The sequence below is a fragment of the Amia ocellicauda genome, chromosome 14 (assembly GCF_036373705.1).
Source record: "Amia ocellicauda isolate fAmiCal2 chromosome 14, fAmiCal2.hap1, whole genome shotgun sequence".
In the NCBI taxonomy this organism is placed as follows: domain Eukaryota; kingdom Metazoa; phylum Chordata; class Actinopteri; order Amiiformes; family Amiidae; genus Amia; species Amia ocellicauda.
In genome coordinates this window covers 1,345,001-1,359,009 of record NC_089863.1, presented here as the reverse complement: position 1 = coordinate 1,359,009, position 14,009 = coordinate 1,345,001, and the positions used below count along the sequence as shown (strand labels likewise).

General features: G+C 52.3%; 2 protein-coding genes across 4 annotated transcripts in view; one reads left to right on the top strand and one right to left on the bottom strand.

The window, feature by feature from the left end:
- Positions 1-48: 48 nt before the first annotated feature.
- On the top strand, positions 49-10,333 carry tfr2 (transferrin receptor 2). The gene is made up of 18 exons (XM_066722329.1): positions 49-235; positions 2,484-2,544; positions 3,364-3,619; positions 3,999-4,182; positions 4,449-4,589; positions 4,702-4,813; positions 4,955-5,194; positions 5,920-6,059; positions 6,502-6,683; positions 6,890-7,009; positions 7,297-7,379; positions 7,477-7,540; positions 7,747-7,814; positions 8,007-8,083; positions 8,181-8,265; positions 8,347-8,574; positions 8,654-8,794; positions 9,520-10,333. The coding sequence occupies exons 2-18, from the start codon at positions 2,515-2,517 to the stop codon at positions 9,760-9,762; spliced, it is 2,394 nt and encodes a 797-aa protein (XP_066578426.1). The 5' UTR covers positions 49-235; positions 2,484-2,514; the 3' UTR covers positions 9,763-10,333.
- A 247-nt stretch (positions 10,334-10,580) lies between these two features.
- LOC136768231 (phosphatidylinositol 4,5-bisphosphate 3-kinase catalytic subunit alpha isoform) overlaps positions 10,581-14,009 on the bottom strand; it is a 17,690-nt gene continuing 14,261 nt past the window's right edge. For all 3 annotated transcript variants that reach the window (XM_066722324.1, XM_066722323.1, XM_066722325.1), the window contains exons 19-22: positions 13,702-13,872; positions 13,392-13,509; positions 12,980-13,131; positions 10,581-12,629 (exon numbers count right to left, since the gene is read on the bottom strand). In XM_066722324.1, coding sequence (XP_066578421.1) covers positions 12,356-12,629; positions 12,980-13,131; positions 13,392-13,509; positions 13,702-13,872 — 715 coding nt within the window. In that variant the 3' untranslated portion in view covers positions 10,581-12,355. The remainder of the gene's footprint in view (positions 12,630-12,979; positions 13,132-13,391; positions 13,510-13,701; positions 13,873-14,009) is intronic.

Here is a 14,009-nt window from a genome sequence, read left to right as displayed (position 1 = left end):
AAAAAGAACCAGAGGCACAGAATTACTTTTGACCTTTGCAGTGACTCGCGCCCGGCCACCAATCAGCAGCCTCGGAATGACGTGCAGATGCCGCCCCCTTCCAAGCCCCGCCCCGCCCGGCTCAACCAATGGGCTGCGAGGAGACATGGTCACATGGTGTAATCTGACACTGTGGGGACAGTGGGAAGTGATAGACAGACAGACGGACTGTAGACACACCGGAGAGCAGCGTGGGGTGAGTGCGGCTCTTTACACGTCTCTCTTGTGTCCTGCGTTGTTTGAGCTATACTATAGCTGCTTGACAGAGACAGAGGGAGGGAGAGGGAGAGAGGGAAAGGGGGAGAGACAGACAGAGAGGGAGAGAGACACCGAGGGAGAGACAGGGAGAGAGATGGAGAGAGGCAGAGAGAGGAAAAGGTGGAGAGAGAGAAGAAGACGGAGAAGGAGACGGAGAGAGGGAGAGACAGAGAAAGATAGAGGGAGAGACAGAGGGAAAGGGGGAGAGAGAAGACAACAGAGGGGGAGAGAGAAGTAGATGGAGAGTGGGAGAGAGGGACAGATAGAGAGGGAGAGACAGGGAAAGGGAGAGAGAGAAGAAGAGAGGGAGAGAAGGAGACGGAGAGAGGGAGAGGGGGAAGGAGAGGACAGTGTGGTTAATATAGGTCAGGGGGTCACAGACAAATCAACAAGTTTGTTCTCCACAAGCCCCGCCTCCCCGTTCTGGAGCCCCCAGCTGGCTAATCACAGCCCAGCGCTCTTGGGGTCAAGGGGTCAGGGAACTTTAGACTACCGGGAACGGGGGACACGCACACACTCGCAAACACGCAGAAACACACACACCAATATGTCATACAATCACAACACACTGACACTCAGTGCACTTTATCCCACTGCACTGCACTGATAGATTGTAGTGTGAGTGTTTCTGCGTGTTTTGTGTGTAGTGTTTGGGTTCTGGTCTTGTAACTGGAAGGTTGTGGGTTCAAATCAGAGACAGATCACATATGTAAGAGAATCTGGAATGCTTGGTTTTTCAGTCAATCTAAATAAGTCGAACTGGAAACTCATAGGTCAATTGGTTTCTCTTTTAAGATTCTTTTTAGAGGGAAGATGCGGTCAAGTCACAGATGTGCAATAATCATTTATTATGACAAAAATAGGAAACTAATATCATTCAATTATATTACTGAAAATAAGCAATATTAAGCATCTGCTGGATTACAGTAAGAAACAGATCATACCCATTTTCTTCTTTCTCCTCACAGTACAGCTTATAGGCCAGTGTGGTCAGGCAGGAAGCGGTGTGTCTCTCTCTGTCTCTCCTCTCCAGCTCTGTCTTGTGTCTCGTTGCAGGATGAAGAAGTTAAGAGAAACTCAAATTCTCTTCGTTTTCCCTTTTATAAGGTTTCCTTCCAACCAATAGCATTTTGCCACCACCATGACTTGGGTGCCTTATGCTAAAGTAATTTAGAAGTGGGGGTCATTTTGAATTTGGCTAGGAGCCAATCAGAGGACAGGTCCCTTTTGGTCTCTGGTCATAAAGATAGGGTTACCAGGGCTACCAGGGCTACCAGGGAACTTAGATCAAAGGCTCCTCCCAAACCAGATGGTATAGAATTCCCCATAGAAAAATATATTCTAACAAATAATATCTTACACATACAACTACATTTACTACAGCTATACAACTACAATTACTACAGGTATACAACTTCATTTACTACAGTCTACTACATTGTCTGTCCACAGAGCTCAGTCTTATGTGATTCATATTGCCTGTCTGTCTTCTGTCTGTCTCTCTGTCTGTCCACAGTGCTCAGTCTGTCTGTTGTCTGTCCACAGAGCTCTGTCTGTCTGTCTGTCTGTCTGTCTGTCTGTCTGTCTGTCCACAGTGCTCAGTCTGTCTGTCTGTCTCTGTCCACAGAGCTCTGTCTGTCTGTCTGTCTGTCTGTCTGTCTGTCTGTCTGTCTGTCTGTCCACAGTGCTCAGTCTGTCTGTCTGTCTCTGTCCACAGAGCTCTGTCTGTCTGTCTGTCTGTCTGTCTGTCTGTCTGTCCACAGTGCTCAGTCTGTCTGTTGTCTGTCCACAGAGCTCTGTCTGTCTGTCTGTCTGTCTGTCTGTCTGTCCACAGTGCTCAGTCTGTCTGTCTGTCTCTGTCCACAGAGCTCTGTCTGTCTGTCTGTCTGTCTGTCTGTCTCTCTGTCTGTCCACAGTGCTCAGTCTGTCTGTCTGTCTCTGTCCACAGAGCTCTGTCTGTCTGTCTGTCTGTCTGTCTGTCTGTCTGTCTGTCTCTCTGTCTGTCCACAGTGCTCAGTCTGTCTGTCTGTCTCTGTCCACAGAGCTCTGTCTGTCTGTCTGTCTGTCTGTCTGTCTGTCTGTCCACAGTGCTCAGTCTGTCTGTCTGTCTCTGTCCACAGAGCTCTGTCTGTCTGTCTGTCTGTCTGTCCACAGTGCTCAGTCTGTCTGTCTGTCTCTGTCCACAGAGCTCAGACTGTCCAGGAGAATCTCTGACTGATGGACACCAAGCAATCGCTGCTGACTGGGGTATGAGAGCTGTGTGTCTGTCTGTCCACCCATCTCAAATTCAAATTGCTTTATTGGCATGACAGTTATACATTAGTATTGCCAAAGCATTATCAGAAATAAGAAATAAATAATAATTATATATATATATATATATATATATATATATAATGTAACCAACAATGTAACAATATTTAAACAGTACAGGAAATACATATATTTATATATCACTCCCCACCCTCCACCCTCATACAACACAAATGCAAATAGAACAGGTTCTCCCCCCCCCCTCCCTCAGCAGGCATGGTGTCTATACACTGGACACTGTCCCTCAGGCTGGTGTCACGCGCTGTCCCTCAGGCTGTGACAGGTGGACACATATTGGGCAGCCAGTGGGGCTGTGTCCCTCTCCCAGCACGACCGACAGTTTTTCTGTGTTTGTCATTTTGGGGAATTGTGGGATGGAGAGAGTGATTTTATTAATACAATTGTCCCGTGTTTGGGAGTATTTTTCACAGGTCAGGAGAAAGTGCATCTCTGTCTCGACCTCTCCTGTCTCACAGCGACCACAGAGCCTGTTCTCCCCTAGTCTCTCTCTCTCTCTGTGCTAATGAACTATGGGTCCAGTCTGTGTAGTACTCTCCCTCCTTTCTCTCCCTCCTCTCTCTCTCAAATTCAGATTCAAATAAGCTTTATTGACATGACACTTCAGATTCAGACGAGCTTTACTGACGTGAGCATTTGACACAAGTGTTGCCAAAGCATTTACAGACACAATATTACAGTACAAAGGGACAGAAATGCAATAAAAGAGAAGAGTAAGTCCGTCTCTCCCCCCAGAGCTCCAGCCCTGTCACTCAAGCCTCCTGCTCTGTGCAGCTCCGGGGACATGGGCGTGGCCGGGAGGGGCAGGGGGCGGGGCAGGAGGGCCAGGACGCACAGGTGGCGATGAGGCTCCTCCAGTCAGAGCCAGAGGAGGAGCCGGAGGTGGAGCTGACCAGTGACATCACAGCACTGCTGATGCTGTGGCAACCCAGATACCGAAAACGGGCCGTGATATTCCTCAGCCTGGCAGTCCTGCTCATATTTACTACAGGTGTACTACACATTTACTACAGCTATACTACTGCATTTACTACAGCTATACTACACATTTACTACTGCTTTACTACTGCATTTACTACAGCTATACTACTGCATTTACTATTGCTTTAATCCACATTTACCACACCTATACTACTGCATTTAGTAGCGCTTTGCTGTTGTATTTACTACAGCTTTACTACTGCAATTACTACAGCTTTACTACTGCATTTACTAACGCATTACTACTGCAATTCCTAAACCTATACTACTGCATTTAATGTTTACTAAACTACACACTGTTGATATGTGCTACACATGTAACACTACACAGGCTTCAGCTGTACTGCTGCACTACACACTGTTGACACGTGTCCCGTGCGTCTGTGCAGCGTTCCTGTTGGGCTTCCTGGCGTTCCGCGGGTCGTGCCATCACTGCCGGAGCCCCGAGGGGGAGCTGCTGGATGGCTCCGCCTTCCTGGACCAAACCACCGAGAGGGGAGGACTGTACCTGGGGGAGCTGAGGGACATGCTGAAGAAATACCTGCAGGAGGAGACCATCAACAACACTGTGAGGTAAATACTGACACACTGAGACGCACAGAGACACAGGAGACACACTGAGATGCATTGATTAACACAAAGACACACAGGGACATGCAGAGACACACGGAGACACACGGAGAAGCACAGAGACGCACAGAGACGTACTGAGACTGACAGACAAACTGAGAGGCTGAGACACAGGGACACACAGAGAGACCGGGACAGTCAGGCGTGTGTGTGTGTGTGTGTGTGTGTGTGTGTGTGTTGTGATGTTTCGTGTGCGTCTCTCTGCGCAGGCGTTTCAGCAGGATGAGTCACCCGGCCGGGTCCTCGGAGGGCGACACTCTGGCCACGGAGGTCCTGGCATTTTTTAAGAAGCTGCCGATGGATCACACCTGGACCGACTCTCACTACGCAACTCTGCAATTCCCATCCAGGTACAACATGCATGCACACACATGCACACACACACTCACTCACACTGACACACACACACTTGCACACACACACACACACGCACACGCACTGAGTGACCCTGTGTCCGCTCAGGACCCAGAGGAACGCGCTGTGGCTGGTGGACCAGGGCGGGGCGGTGCTGGAGCAGATCGCACTGGACAGCCCACTGGACTACTGCGCCTACAGCGCCACGGGCAGCGCCACGGTACCACTGCCGAGGCCCGGTGACACACACAGAGCGCTGTACTGTAATACTGTAGCGTCTCTAACCCTCCTCCCTCCCTCTCTCTCTCTCTCTCTCTCTCTCCCACTCTCCTTCCCCGTCCCCCTTTCCCTCTCTCCGCAGGGGGGACTGGTCTATGCTAATTACGGCCGCTCTCAGGACTTCGAGCTGCTGCGCTCCTGGGGGGTGCCGCTGGGCGGCGCGGTGGCCGTGGTGAGGGTGGGGGAGCTGAGCTTCGCTGAGAAGGTGTGGAACGCACAGCGTGCCGGAGTGGGGGGACTGTTGATCTACCCCGACCCTGCCGACGTGCCCCAGGACCCCCGGCGCCTCGGCCTGTACAGCACCGCGGCCATCTCTGAGCACGTGGGTACCGCACACAGCTCAGTGTACTGCAGCGCACAGCACAGTATACTACAGCACACAGCACAGTATACTACAGCACACAGTACAATATACTACAGCACACAGCACAGTATACTACAGCACACAGCACAGTATACTACAGCACACAGTACAATATACTACAGCACACAGCACAGTATACTACAGCACACAGCACAGTATACTACTGCACACAGTATAGTATTCTACAGCACAGTGTACTACAGCACACAGCACAATATACTACAGCACACAGCACAGTGTACTACTGCACACAGTATAGTATTCTACAGCACAGTGTACTACAGCACACAGCACAGTGTACTACAGCACAGTGTACTACAGCACACAGCACAGTATACTACAGCACACGGTATAGTATTCTACAGCACAGTAAACTACAGCACACAGCACAGTATACTACAGCACACAGTATAGTATACTACAGCACACAGTATAGTATACTACAGCACACAGTATAGTATTCTACAGCACAGTAAACTACAGCACACAGCACAGTATACTACAGCACACAGTATAGTATACTACAGCACACAGTATAGTATTTTACAGCACAGTATACTACAGCACACAATATAGTATACTACAGCACACAGTATAGTATACTGCAGCACAGAGGGTTGTGATACAGCACATCTGTCTCGTATTTCATTAATAAACACATGTATTGTTCTGGCCAATCGCAGGTGCACCTGGGGTCAGGTGACCCTTTCACCCCCGGATTCCCCTCCTTTAACCACACCCAGTTTCCCCCCACCCAGTCCTCGGGCCTGCCCACCATCCCGGCTCAGCCAATCAGCGCCAATGTGGCCTCCAGGCTGCTGAGGTAGGCCACACCCCCTCACCGTGGGCCGGCTTTGAATGGCAATATTGTTCCTGTTCTCCCCCTCTCACTCTCTCTCCATCTCTCTCTCTTTTCTTTCCACTGTCTGTCACACACTCTCCATCTCTCTCTTTTATTTCCAGTCTGTCACACGTTCTCCATCTCTCTTTTCTTTCCAGTCTGTCACACGTTCTCCATCTCTCTCTTTTCTTTCCAGTCTGTCACACGCTCTCCATCTCTCTCTTTTCTTTCCACTGTCTGTCACACGCTCTCCATCTCTCTCTTTTCTTTCCACTGTCTGTCACACGCTCTCCATCTCTCTCTCTTTCAAGCCGGCAACAAAATGCCACTGTGTGAGATGTTTGGCGTATGCACCGGCGCAGTGTGTGAGATGTTTGGCGTATGGACCGGTGCAGCGGGTGTGACACGTGTGTCTCTGTGTCAGTCAGCTGTCCGGCCCGGTGCCACCTCAACAGTGGCGCGGCCGGCTGCCATATGTGGGTTATGCAGTGGGACCAGCGCTGAGCTCAGGGGACGGACGGCAGGTGCGTCTGGCTGTGTACAACACCCTGAGCACCGTGAGGCTGAACAACATCTTCACATCCATCGAGGGCAGAGTGGAGCCGGGTACGACACCCCAACACACTGAAACACCGCCACCCTGGCACCCCGCCACCCTGAGACACCGCCACCCTGACACCCCGACATACTGAGACACCAACACACTGACTGACTGATTGACACACTGACTTACTAACTGACACACTGACTGTCTGACTGACACACTGACTGATTGACACACTGACTGACTGACTCCCGCTCTCTCCCTCCAGATCAGTATGTGATCATCGGTGCCCAGAGGGACTCGTGGGGCCCCGGTGCTGCCAAGTCCGCGGTGGGTACCGCTCTGCTTCTGGAGCTTGCACGCACGTTCAGCGCCATGGTGCAGAACGGTAAACACACAAACTGTGTATGTGACTGTATGTCCCCTGTGTGGGTGATTGTGTCCCCTGTGTGGGAGACTGTGTGGGTGACTTTGTGTCCCGTGTGGGTGACTGTGTGCCTCCTGTGTGAAGACCTCTGTCCTCTTGTGTCCAATTTTAACTCCACATTCATTTCTTGTGTATATTGATTTTATAACATACTTTACACCTGATTAAGTTTGTAAAATAAACCTTAATTGTTCTCCCTCTCCATCTCTCTATCCCTCCCTCTCTCGCTCTCTGTCTCTCTCTCTCAGGGTTCCAGCCCAGGCGCAGTATCCTGTTTGCCAGCTGGGATGCTGGGGACTTCGGCAGTGTTGGCGCCACCGAGTGGCTGGAGGTAGGGATTGCAGCCTGGAGCGAACACACCATTCACACGCCTGCCCCCCCACAGAACAGGTTTAAGTGCAGCTAAACCCGCCCCTTACCTTTGCCAGGGTTACCTGACGATGCTGCACCTGAAGGCTGTGGCCTATTTCAGTCTGGACCAGGCCGTGCTGGGTAAGAGTCGCCTCCCTGTGCACAATACAGCAGCACTGTAATAATGTCACACAGCGTAGCAGCTCACTGGGGTTTTGTGTGTGTGTGTGTGTGTGTGTGTGCGTGTGTGTCTGTGTGTGTGTGTCTGTCTGTCTGTGTGTCTCTGTGTGTCTGTGTGTGTGTCTCTCTGTGTGTGTCTGTGTGTGTGTCTCTGTGTGTGTGTGTAGGAGATGACAGACTGTCTGTGTACACCAGCCCCCTGCTCACCAGCCTGCTGGAGGGAGCCATTAAACAGGTGAGCAGCACAGTCTCTCCATCCCTGTGTCCCCGTGTCCCTGTCTCACTGTCCTTGCGTCCCCGTGTCCCCAATGTCTCTGTCCCTGCTGTCTCTCTGTCCCTGTGCCCCCAATGTCTCTCCGTCCCTGCGTCCCCCTGTCTCTCTCTCTCTCGGACTCGTGTATGTTTTAAAGCTCTCCCTCTCTCTCAGGTGGAACACCCCAAGCACCCGGGCCAATCCATCTACAGCCACGCCCAGAACCAGGGCCACAGCTGGAGGAGCCAGATGTGAGTGTGTGCATGTGTGTGTGTGTGTTATAACTGTGTTTCCACCACGTGTAGCAAAAGCAGGCGTAATAACAGTGTCATAATTGTCTCCCCCCAGAGTGAAGCCCCTGTATCTGAACAGCGGGGCTTATAGCTTCACAGCGTTCGGGGGGGTCCCGGCCATGGAGCTGCACTTCACTGAGGTACTGACACGCTGGCACATTGACACCTTGACACGCTGGGACACTGACACGCCGACGCACTGACACCCTCCCTCCCTGCAGGACTCCCGCTCGTACCCCCTGGTGGGCTCCCAGTGGGACACGGCAGAGCGGCTGCAGGAGGCGCTGCAGGGCCGCGTGGGGCAGGTGGCGGGGCGGGTGGGGCAGCTGGTGGGGCAGATGGCGCTGCGTCTCACCCATGACCACCTCCTCCCCCTGGACTACCCCGAGTACAGCAACAGCGTCCTGGGCTTCAGCAACCACCTGGCCCAGCACAGCGCCGAGCTGCAGGTGAAAGACACTGATGTGTGACACTGATACACTTACACTGACACACACTGGGGTACACTGACACCCTCTCTCCGCCCAGGCGCGCGGCCTGTCCCCTCAGTGGGTGTTCTCTGCGCGGGGAGATTACCATCGAGCGGCCGAGAGCCTCCGGGACGCCATCATGAACAGCGACGTGCGCGACGCCCAGCTCACCCACCTGTACAACACCCGCATCATGAGGGTCTGTGTGTCTCTCTCTCTCTCTGTCTGTCTCTCTCTATCTCACTCCTTCACTGTCTGTCTCACTCCCATTGTCTCTCTTGGTCTCTCTGTTTCGTCCTGTGTCTGTCTGTGTTGTAGTGTTAGTGTGTGTGTGTTGTGTCAGTGTGTGTGTGTTGCTCTGTCAGTTTGTGGTGTTGTCAGTGTGACAGTGTGTGTTGCTGTGTCAGTGTGTGTGTTGTTGTCAGTGTGACAGTGTGTGTGTTGCTCTGTCAGTTTGTGTTGTTGTCAGTGTGACAGTGTGTTGTTGTCAGTGTGACAGTGTGTGTTGCTGTGTCAGTGTGTGTGTGTTGTTGTCAGTGTGACAGTGTGTGTGTGTTGCTCTGTGCGTATTGTTGTCAGTGTGACAGTGTGTGTGTTGCTGTGTCAGTGTGTGTTATCAGTGTGATAGTGTGTGTTGTTGTGTCAGTGTGTTGTGTCGGTGTGACTGTGTGTGTGTTACTGTCAGTGTGTGTGTTGTCAGTGTGTGTTGCTCTGTGCGTATTGTTGTCAGTGTGACTGTGTGTTGCTGTGTCTGTGTGTGTGTGTGTTGCTGTCAGTGTGAGTGTGTGTTGTGTTGGTGTGACTGTGTGTGTGTTGCTGTCAGTGTGCGTTGTTGTCAGTGTGACAGTGTCAGTTTGTGTTGTTGCGGCGTCAGTGTGTGTTGTTGTGTCAGTGTGTGTTGTGACAGTGCGTCTCCATGTGCAGGTGGAGTACTACTTCCTGTCCCAGTACGTGTCGGTGCTGGAGTCCCCGTTCCGCCACGTGCTGCATGGCCGTGGTGACCACACTCTGAGCGCGCTCACTGAGCACCTGGCCCTGCTGCGCTCCGCACCGCACCGCTTCCAGGAGGACCGCTTCCACCGGCAGCTGGCACTGCTCACCTGGACCCTGCAGGGGGCGGCCAACGCACTGGGGGGAGACGTGTGGAACATCGACAACCTCTTCTGACTGACTGACACACAGACACTGACACACTGACTGACTGCCCTCTGGCGTGTCAGTATTGTACAGTATTTCTCTCTCTCTCTCTCTCTCTCTGTAGTTGTGCGATGGCAGTGCGCTGTGTAATTGCTGTTAATGTGTGCCCTGATCGCTGCTGATTCTTTTGTATTTCATGGTGACAATGAAGCTCGTCAGCAATGTAAGCAGTAATTATCGGGGGCAGTGACTCCCATAATTACGACAGTGCTACTGTCGTCCAATCAGAAAGCAGCATCTGCTATCAATCTGTGGTGATGTCACTGAGCATGGGGAGGAGTCATGGAAGGGGCGGGGCTTCACTGAACATTCCACTGCCCTCTAGTTGAACCTGCAGAGGTCAGACAAAGGTCAATACTGTACTGTTGCTGTAGTCTAGGCCCAATACCACACTTTACTACAGTGACTGTGCTGAAGGCTGACCTCTCCCTGCCCTGTGACATCACTGGTCCTGCCTCGCTGCCTTATTGTGTCCCAGTTGCCGCGCGGGGCCGTCTGTGTGCACAGGATGTCCAATAAAGCTTGCCAATGTTGTACTTCCTGTTATTGTCCTGTACTTCCTGTTGTCTTGCTGGGTCGAAGCTGGCGCGGCCGTTATTGTTGCTGTCAGTTTGCATGTGACGACAGTGTTTATGACCAGCACCGACCCCTCCGGCGACCTCTGCGCCACACTGCGGCTCTACACTGACCGTATAGGACTTGTGTCGTTTGTACAGATATGATCTGATCGGTTTATAATCCATCAAAATCCAGTCCCATTGAAAACAGCAGCCAATCATACACTCTAGTCAATCAAGGAACTGAAGCCGGCCCCAGGTCCAGGCCCGTTTATTAGTTAATAGAGATATAAAACAGCATAGAAAACACAAACGAGACACAAAACAAACCCATTGTATTATCAACAATACTTGTTCATATATATGCGTGTGTGTGAGAGAAGCCCAGAGTCACATTGATATTGATTCAATACCAGGAGCTGTGGTGGGCGCTGGAGACGGACCCGGCCGCACTCGGGGGTCCCGCTCCACTCGCTCCATCCTGGGGTCTTCAGGCTCCCTGTGGCTGCTCCCACAGCCTCATACAGTACAGAGATGCATTTTTATCCATAGATTTTTATATATTTTTTTTTATAAGAAAACAACAGACCGGTAAAGGAGAACATCACCTCGGCCCACTGGGGTGGGGGGTGTGGGGGGGCACCACACAAACACAGGGGCTAATTGTCTACGCGAGCTCGTTAACTCGTTAACACTGAACGAGCTGTATTGCTGCAGGAGTCGGCTGTGCAAAAAGTAAACAAATACAGGGGGGATTGAGCCTCTGACCAGGACAGGCCATGCCCCCTCCTACCACACGCACACACCCTGACACACACACACAGTGACACACACAGACACTCACACACACACTCACTCACACACACACAGTGACACACACACACACAGTGACACACACAGACACTCACACACACACTCACTCACACAGTCACTCACACACACACAGTGACACCCATACACAGTGACACACACAGACACACACACACACACTCATACACACAGACACACACACTCATATACACAGTGACACACACACACACACATACACAGACACACACACACTCACAGTGACACACAGACACTCACACCCACACACAGTGACACACACACACAGTGACACACACAGACACTCACACACACTCACACACACACACTCATATACACAGTGACACACACACATACACAGACACTCACACACACACTCACAGTGACACACACACAGTGACACACACACTCACACACACATACACACTCACTCACAGTGACACACACACACATACATACTCATACACTCACAGTGACGCACACAGACACACACTCATACACACAGTGACGCACACACACACAGACACAGTGACATACACAGACACTCACACACACTCACAGTGACACACACACAGTGACACACACTCACTCACATACACACAGACACAGTAACACACACACACACATACACACAGTGACACACACACACTCACAATGACACACACAGACACACACATACACACAGACACAGTAACACACACACACATACACACAGTGACACACACAGACACTCACACTGATACACAGACACACACACTAGTCTAGGTCAGTCAGTAACACCAGGACAGGGCAGGGATGTGGAGAGTCCAGTCCAGTATAGTCTAGTGCAGTGCAGTATTGTACAGTGCAGTATAGTGCAGTACAGTCCAGTAGAGAATAATCCAGTCCCGTCTAGTGCAGTATAGTGCAGTCTAGTGCATTGTAGTGCAGTCCAGTACAGTCTAGTGCAGTGTAGTGTAGTCCGGTCCGGTCCAGTGCGGTCCAGTCCAGCACAGTGCAGGTCCGATTTGCAGTCTCCCTCTGTCCCTATTTATTGCTGTGACAATCAGATAGTCAGTCAGTGTGTCAGTTGGTGTGTCAGTCGTTCAGTGTGTCAGTCGGTTTGTCAGTGTTTCAGTTGGTGTGTCAGTCGGTCGTTGTGTCAGTCAGGCAGTGTGTCAGTCAGTCGGAGTGTCAGTGTGTCAGTGGTCGTTGGGCATGTGCCGGATGGTGTGGAAGATCCAGTCCATCTTGGTGCTCCAGCCGCCGTGGTGGGCGTCGTTCATCTGCTTGGTGAAGTACTCCAGCGCCTCCTGCTGGCTCTTCTCCAGCGCCAGCGTCTTGCGCAGGTAGGCGATGTCGTCGAAGCTCTGCAGCTCGGGCATGCCGCAGCCCAGCAGCAGCGAGAACAGGTTGATGAACAGGCTGGCGTGCTGCCGGATCGACAGGTAGGCCTTGTAGCACATCTCCTGGAACCTGGGGGGATCGGGCACTCGGTGGGCCTGGTCCGTGCCAGAGTGTGCCAGTGTGTGCCGGAGTGTGTGTGGACAGTGTGCAGTGTGTCAGAGTGCCAGTGTCCCATTACCCCAGTGTGTCATAGTGTGCAGTGTGTCAGAGTCCCAGTGTCCCAGAGTGCAAGTGTGTGTGTGTGTGTGTCAGAGTGCAAGTGTGTGTCAGTGTGCTAGTGTACCAGTGCCCCAGACTCCCAGTGTGCCAGTGTCAGTGTGTGTATCAGTGTGCTGTGTGGACAGTGTGCAGTGTGTCAGAGTGTCAGTGTATCAGTGTGCCAGTGTCCCAGTGCCCCCAGTGTGCCGGCCGGCCCGCACCTCTCGAACTCCTTGGTCTTGGTGCTCTCCGGCGCCCCTTTGCTGATGACGATGAGGAAGTCCTGCGTCAGGACGAAGGGCACGCGCTCGCGCTTGTAGCCGAACTTCTTCTTCTTGTGGTCCAGGAAGTGGCCGAAGTCGATGTGGAACAGCTGGGGAGGGAGGGGGTGTCAGAGGTCACTCAGGGTGTCAGAGAGGCCCTCAGGGTGTCAGGCGGTCAGGGTGTCAGAGGGTCCTGTGTGTGTCAGGTGCTCGGTGTCAGGCAGTCGATGAGTGTGTCAGGCACTCAGGGTGTAAGGCAGTCAGTGAGTCAGGCGGTCGGTGTGTCAGACGGTCAGTGTGTCAGGTGGTTGGGGTGTCAGTGTGTCAGGCGGTTGGGGTGTCAGGGGGTCAGTGTGTGCGTCAGTCTGACCTGTCCGTTCTCCTTGACCATGATGTTGCTGTTGTGCCGGTCTCCAATGCCCAGGATGAAGGTGGCGACACAGTAGCCGGCGCAGGAGCGCGTGAACAGGTCGATCGCCCGGTCATAGCTGAGATAGAGAGAGAGAGAGAGGGATGGGTGAAGGTGTGCAGTGACACTGAGACACTGGGAGAGACAGTGCGAGTGAGACAGTGAGCTTGAGACAGAGACACAGTGAGTTATACGATCAAGGGTGAGACAGTGTTAGACAGAGTGAGGCGGTGAGAGTGAGACAGTGTTAGAGAGTGAGCCGGGTACTCACGCCTCTCCGCGGTTCTTGTCCCTGATCCAGTGGTGCAGCGTATTGCTGTTGAACTGCAGCGCCCCCTTCAGGCCGCCCTTGCACTGGATCTGCATGATGGTGTGGGAGCTCTTGACCACCTCGATGAGCCCCACGCAGTCCCCAATGGACAGGCAGCCATAGGGCAGCATCCTGGAGACACACAAAGACACAGTCACCTAGAGACACTGTCCCACGGAGACACCTTCCCCTAGAGACACACAAAGACACAGTCCCCTAGAGACACTGTCCACTATAGACGCACAAAGACACAGTCCCCTAGAGACACT